Genomic DNA, 7,032 nt, shown 5'->3' on the forward strand with positions numbered 1-7,032 from the left:
ATGGTTCTGTATTTAAAGAAGTGTAAGGTCCATAATTTGGAAGTGAATGACCCACTCTTATTCACTAACCTCCCTTTTCTGATGTGCTGGTCTGGTCATGATGCATGTGTTAAAGAGGAAGGAAAGGATAGTTCTGCAGCACCTACTTGTGCCCTGACTACTTTAAATATGTTTGAACCACTGTGTTCCAATGCACTGTTAGTAAGTTGACTTACAGTACAGACCTCTCCCCTTCACTCTGTAAGTACTCTTGACAATATCTTGAAATATTGTTTTTAGTTATTTGTATTTAGTCATAAGTCATAGACCAGAGAGAAATATATAATTTACTTCTTGTTATGTTTTGATCTGTGTTTTGGTTGTTACATCAGGGTCAGTATTCAATAAGTGTGTCAGTGTAGGAATGCTGATCTAATCAAATCAAATCAAATGGTGTTTGTCACATGCGCCAAATACAACAGGTGTAGACCTTGCTGTGAAATGCTTACTTACAAGCCCTTAACCAACAATGCAATTCAAGAAATAGAGTTACATTGGGATGACATGATGAACCAGGTGGAACACGACATGCTCAGTGTAACGCTGTAGTGTGTGTGTGTGTGTGTGTGTGTGTGTGTGTGTGTGTGTGTGTGTGTGTGTGTGTGTGTGTGTGTGTGTGTGTGTGTGTGTGTGTGTGTGTGTGTGTGTGTGTGTGTGTGTGTGTGTGTGTGTGTGTGTGTGTGTGTGTGTGTGTGTGTGTGTGTGTGTGTGTGTGTGTGTGTGAGTCACTTGCTGTTTAGCCTCACAGCTTGGGGATAGGAGCTATCATTGAACCTGGTGGTCAGTCTTTAGGCTGCTGTACAGCTTGACGGACCATAGAGGATTGAACATTTATCCTCCTATATTTGAGGTTCTGAGAATAAAACAGCTTCACAACAATCAATGTAGAAAAATGTGTTTACAGTACTACAGATCTGTTCAATAAGTGGTTGTTGTTGATGATGATGACGTATGTTGTATTTCACCAGCTGGTGAGTTGTTGTTTATGTTTCTAAGACTGCAGGGTGGGAGATGCAACAATGGCTTTGGGAAAAGCAGGAAGTGTGTTGGTGGTCTTTCTCTGGTCTGTAGCAGGTATGGTCCCTTTCATAACTGTTTTAGTTGCCCTGTTTTTCAATTTACAAACATGTCTAAAATGTTAAGAGTCATAATGTTATTATGTTGATCTGTTTGTCGTATCTACTTCACTTTATATAGTTGTCTTTCACTCCTCATTGAGATATGCTTATCTGTGGTTTCCATTCACACTCAACTCAGCAACTATGGCAACAAAATGTGGACACAACCTTCTATTATTGTGAGCCATTTTGGCTTAATTGTGATACCCTTGTGTTGTGTCACTGTGTGTTTCAGTGGTACTGGGTCAGGATGGCTGGAGTGTGACTTACACCCCTCAGAGAATCTGTGCCTTGAGGGGGTCAACAGTTGATCTGACCTGCTCTTACACATATCCCAGTGGTACAGTCACAAAAACCCTCTGGTTCACTGAATGGGGGACTGGTGTAGAACCTGCAGATATAGGTCAGGACACAGAGTATGCAGGTCGTCTGGAGTATCATGGGGATAAGGAGAAAGACTGTACCCTGAGAATCACAGACCTGAGAGAGAGTGACTCAGCTACGTACTGGTTCAGATGTATAACAGATCAGGAAGGAGGGACATATACTGGCAAACTTGGAGTGAATTTGTCTGTCACAGGTACAGTAAAAAAGTGTTTTTCTGTTCAATTCCAATTAGTTCTGTTGTATGTATTATAGTCTGTATAACATAGGATTTCTTCCACCTTTGTATTAGAGTGATAAGTCAGTGATAAAGGGATTTATAGTGATATTGTTTATTCTCCAGGTCTTCAGGTGAAGGTGACTGGTGGACATCAGGATAAGACACTGACCTGTATCACCACCTGTACTCTGACTGACAACCCCACCAACATCTGGTACAAGAACGGACAACATCTAGATGAGAGCACCTACCCCCAGTACAAAGACTCAGTCTCCAGCAACTATGAAGACAGTTACTCCTGTGCTGTAAAAGGCCATGAGGATCTCCACTCTCCTGCAGTGTGTGAGTGTGATTTTATTACATAAAACGGTATAACCTCTGTGTGTGTTGGTTTCACTTTGTCATTTGAGAACTTTTAGAACTGAGAATATAATCCAGGTGACCTCTTGTTATGTCACTCTGTTTCAGGTGTTCAGGGTCAGAGATGCAGCAGAGTAACTTACACCAAGAGGAGAATCTGTGTCTTGAAGGGGTCAACAGTGGACATGTCCTGTACTTATGTTGGTTATTATTACATCACGTCATCATTCTGGTTTAGAAGTGATAAGTCGACCCCTGAAGACCTAACCAGAGACCCAGGGTATACAGGTCGTGTGGAGTACACTGGAACATACGAAGATCCCTTCGCCCTGAGAATCACAGATCTGAGAGAGGAGGACTCAGCTGAGTATCGCTTCACTTTTAAAACTCACAACATTGAATGGGGTCATAGTTTCCCAGGAACAACTCTGTCTGTCACAGGTAATACTACCCTGTATTTTACAATAATATATCATATTGAATTACAGGAGAAAATAAATTAACCATCCTGTTAACACAGAGGTGTATGTGGTTTTATACATATTGTTTCAGGTCTGCTGGTGAAGGTGACTCCTGCTGCAGAGGGACAGAAGACACTGACCTGTAGCACCACCTGTACTCTGACTGACGACCCCAACCTCACCTACATTTGGTACAAGAACGGACAACGTCTCGATGAGCCCAGCTGCCCAACAATACTCTAGTAATACCCTAGTAGTGTTGGGTCAGTCTGTGGACAGTTACTCCTGTGCTGTAGAACACCATGAGAACCTCCACTCTCCTGCAGTGTGTGAGTATGAATTAATATACTATTCTACTTAGAAAGTATCAATCATTTAATATCAATGAGAAGAGTATTACTGCTTTATCTATCAATATTCATCATTACATAGAAATTACACACAATGTCATAGATGTATGCATGTCTGTAGTTAAAATGTTCAGTACCTTAAACACTTGAAGAATAGTTTAGTAGACACTCAAGTCCTAAAGTATCTCCTAATGTATTCTTGTTCATGATTTGTTTAAGTGATCGTTCTAGATAGTCCTCTGACTTTAGATATAACTTATTTTTGACATGACGTCATTTGAGGTAGTACTACAGTCCTAACCCTCTGACAAATTCTGCTTTACTAGATGCTCCAAAGAGCACCTCAGTGTCAGTCAGTCCCTCTGGTGAAATAGTGGAGGGCAGTTCAGTGACTCTGACCTGCAGCAGTGATGCCAACCCACCTGTGGATAAATACACCTGGTACAAGAAGAATGGAGCTTCACTGACAGGATCTGAAAACACCTTCCTCATCACCAACATTAACTCTCCGAGGAGGCAAGAGGAGAATACTACTGTGAGGCTGAGAGTATATATGGGAGTCTCAACTCTTCATCTGTGTCTGTGGATGTTCAGTGTAAATACACCTAACCTTCTCTTTTTTTGCTCAGAGAATCACACATATTTAAAGTCATATTTAATTTATTTAAATCATAAGTCCAAGTTCCATGATGCTCCTCATGTAAAGCGCTATGTCTGAACAATGTGTTACATATTGTCCACCAGATGGCCCAAAGAACACCTCAGTGTCAGTCAGTCCCTCTGGTGAAATAGTGGAGGGCAGTTCAGTGACTCTGACCTGCAGCAGTGATGCCAACCCACCTGTGGACAAATACACCTGGTACCAAGAATGGAGCTTCACTGACAGGATCTGAAAACACCCTCCTCATCACCAACATTAACTCAGAGGACAGTGGAGAATACTACTGTGAGGCTGAGCGTATATGGGAGTCTCAACTCTCTCTGTGTCTGTGGACGTTAGATATTGTAAATACATCTAACCTTCTCTTTTTTGTTCAGAATCACACATATTTAAAGTCATATTTCATTTATTTCAATCATAAGTCCAAGTTCCATGATGCTCCTCATGTAAAGCACTTTGTCTGAACAATGTGTTACATATTGTCCACCAGATGGCCCAAAGAGCACCTCAGTGTCAGTCAGTCCCTCTGGTGAAATAGTGGAGGGCAGTTCAGTGACTCTGACCTGCAGCAGTGATGCCAACCCACCTGTTGACAAATACACCTGGTACCAGAAGAACGTAACCTCACCCAAAAACGCATCAGGACAGAGTTACAGCATCACTAACATCATCTCTGAGGACAGAGGAGAATACTACTGTGAGGCTGAGAATACAATAGGATCTATGAACTCTACAGCTCTGATTGACCATCATTGTAGCAGGTAAAGTTACATCTTCAATACTTCAATACAAAATGATTTTCAATAATAAATTATGTTTTCAGGTAATCTTCTTCTAGTCTGCCTTATGACACTTTGGTTTATAACTATACATAGGCTTCTACATACAAGTATTGCATTTATGTCCTGTATTGCTGTATATTCATTTTCACTTCATAATAACATGTTCTCATATCATCCATTTGATCTTTTAGGGAAACAGACATCAGTTCTGACTGCAGCTGTAGGAATCACAGTGGTTGTTCTGGTTCTCATCCTCTGTCTCTCTGGACTCATGTGGTTCAGGTGAGTGAAGAAGGGAACATTGATATTTGTATTATTCTCCTTAGACCTCTGATTTGTTATTAACTTCATTCATTCATTCATTTATTGGCCCAATGCTCTTAACCACTAGGCTTGCCTGGGGTGGCAGGTAGCTTAGTGGTTCAGCGCGTGAACTTGTAACTGAAAGGTTGCAAGATTGAATCCCTGAGCTGACAAGATAAAAATATGTCGTTCCGCCCCTGAACAAAGCAGTTAACCCACTGTTCCTAGGCCGTCATTGAAAATAAGAGTTTGTTCATAACTGACTTGCCTAGTTAAATAAAGATACAGTAAGAAACCTGCTAAAATGTATTAGTAACATATCAACTTCCAATAGAGGTCAGTAGAGAGCAGAACTCACTCTGTCCCTCTTTACAGGAGATCCACAGGAGGAAGGGATGCCACAACAGACACACAGGTGATTCTATCAGTTACACCAGGACCCCCCCCCCCCCCCCCCCCCCCCACACAACTCATCAGGCTTTGATTATATGAATCAGCTGTGTAGTGCTAGGGCAAAAGGGTCCAGCTCTGAGCTCAAAACATGCAGGGCACAGCTCTGAGTTTTGGGAAACCCTCAAGTCTCTTTCGTACTATTTTCATTGTTACCTCTCTCTCTCTCTCTCCACAGAGTGTCCGTCCTGACTGTAACAGTGACATGACAGTCTCTTTCATACTATTTTCATTGTTACCCCTCTCTCTTTCTCTCCACAGAGTGTCCGTCCTGACTGTAACAGTGACATGGCAGTCTCTTTCATACTATTTTCATTGTTACCTCTCTTCTCTCCACAGAGTGTCCGTCCTGACTAACAGTGACATGACAGTCTCTTTCATACTATTTTCATTGTTACCTCTCTCTCTCTCCACAGAGTGTCCGTCCTGACTGTAACAGTGACACGTACACAGGTCTGAACATGAAGACCATGTCCCCTGACTATGACACTCTGGCAGTAAGTCTCTTATCATTCATGTTGATTGTTTGTTAGTGTGTTTGTGTTTTATACTTGAATCTGTTTAGAGAAAATGATGGAAAGACTGGTGTTTCAAAAAAGACACATGAATTTCCTCTCTCTCTCTCTTTCCCTCTCTCTATATCTCTCTCTCTCTCCCTCCCACTCTCTCTATATCTTTCCCTCTCTCTCCCTCCCCCTCTCTCTATATCTTTCCCTCTCTCTCTCTCTCCCTCCCCCTCTTTCTGTCCACAGAATGTCCATCCTGACCCTAACAATGACGCCAACAGTGACATGTACTCACCTCTGAACATGAAGACCAGGTCACCAGAGTATGACACCCTGGCAGTAAGTGTGTTTGTGTGTGTGTCCATAAACATTTTAGTGGGAGTGTAAATTGCTAATTCAGTGTCTTCTTTCAGAATGTGAGGTGACCCTCCCACTGAAGAGAACCACCCCAGAACCTGATATGAAGAGAACCACCACAGATCCTGGACTAAAGAGAACCACCACCAAATCTGGACTGAAGAGAACCACCAAAGAACCTGGACTGAAGAGAACCACCACAGAAGCTGGACTGAAGAGCTACAGTTCCAATCCAAAAATAGGCCTCACTCCTCTATTCTCTTGCTATCATATATAGATGGTTTTCCAGACCATGAACTTTAGCTTTTGAGTAAATGCTGGAATATTTTCTTATTATATTTTTTTATTTTGATGATAAATGGGATGGGTTATGCTTCTGCTTTTTTTCAATGGGATTTTTCCATTTCCATATTTTTTCTTGTGTAGCAATCTGTTTACTCTGTATAAGTTTTAAGATTATATTTGGATGGGATTTTGCTATTTTAGGGATTTATAACATCAACAGTCCTACTTTCCTCAGCAACTAATATGGATAATATTGATAACAGCGTTTTAATATATTTAGCTTTTGGGACAAGTTTCCCCTGATGTGTTTAATGATTTACGTTGTATTGCTGTCAGACATTATTACTTATTATATGTTTTATATTTTATAATATTATATATATATATTTTTTTTAAACATGTAATCAGCACATTACATACATTTAAACATTTGCAGTTTTACATTTTATATAATTTATAATTGTATATTACGTAATGCTATATTGTTCAGTGTCATGATATCACTTGTTTTGATCACATTTTTCATTATTATGTATTTTATATACATTAAATACATGTTTACCTTTGCAATTTTTACTGTGTGGTTTAGTGTCAATACAGTATAAGCATCATGTTTTAAATTAGATCAACATTTCAACAATAAATACATAGATTATTTGATCAACTAATAATACATTGATTCATAACTATTTCCACTCAGCTCTTGTTTCTTGTATTTCTGCCTATTAGACACATGATGGCGGCACTGAATCATTG

The 7,032-nt window shown here is 40.4% G+C and overlaps 1 protein-coding gene and 1 long non-coding RNA gene across 2 annotated transcripts; both read left to right on the forward strand.

Moving 5' to 3' along the window:
* The first annotated feature begins 424 nt into the window (after nt 1–424).
* Nucleotides 425–2,825, forward strand: LOC139541467 (uncharacterized). The gene is made up of 5 exons (XM_071346145.1): nt 425–1,113; nt 1,393–1,737; nt 1,885–2,103; nt 2,230–2,562; nt 2,674–2,825. Exons 1-5 carry the CDS (start codon nt 1,059–1,061, stop codon nt 2,823–2,825), a joined length of 1,104 nt encoding a protein of 367 aa, XP_071202246.1. The 5' UTR covers nt 425–1,058.
* Nucleotides 2,826–5,521: 2,696 nt separating this feature from the next.
* Nucleotides 5,522–6,332, forward strand: LOC139568077 (uncharacterized). The gene is made up of 3 exons (XR_011673508.1): nt 5,522–5,625; nt 5,881–5,973; nt 6,048–6,332. It is a non-coding gene; the product is annotated as an uncharacterized lncRNA (long non-coding RNA).
* Nucleotides 6,333–7,032: the final 700 nt, after the last annotated feature.

This window comes from Salvelinus alpinus, chromosome 2 (assembly GCF_045679555.1).
Source record: "Salvelinus alpinus chromosome 2, SLU_Salpinus.1, whole genome shotgun sequence".
NCBI lineage: Eukaryota > Metazoa > Chordata > Actinopteri > Salmoniformes > Salmonidae > Salvelinus > Salvelinus alpinus.

Coding starts and splice junctions, on each gene's coding strand:
- LOC139541467 (XM_071346145.1), top strand. CDS start 1,059: ATGGCTTTGGGAAAAGCAGGAAGTGTGTTGGTGGTCTTTCTCTGGTCT. Junction 1,114..1,392: donor CTTTCTCTGGTCTGTAGCAG/GTATGGTCCCTT, acceptor TGTGTGTTTCAG/TGGTACTGGGTCAGGATGGC. Junction 2,563..2,673: donor AACAACTCTGTCTGTCACAG/GTAATACTACCC, acceptor ATATTGTTTCAG/GTCTGCTGGTGAAGGTGACT.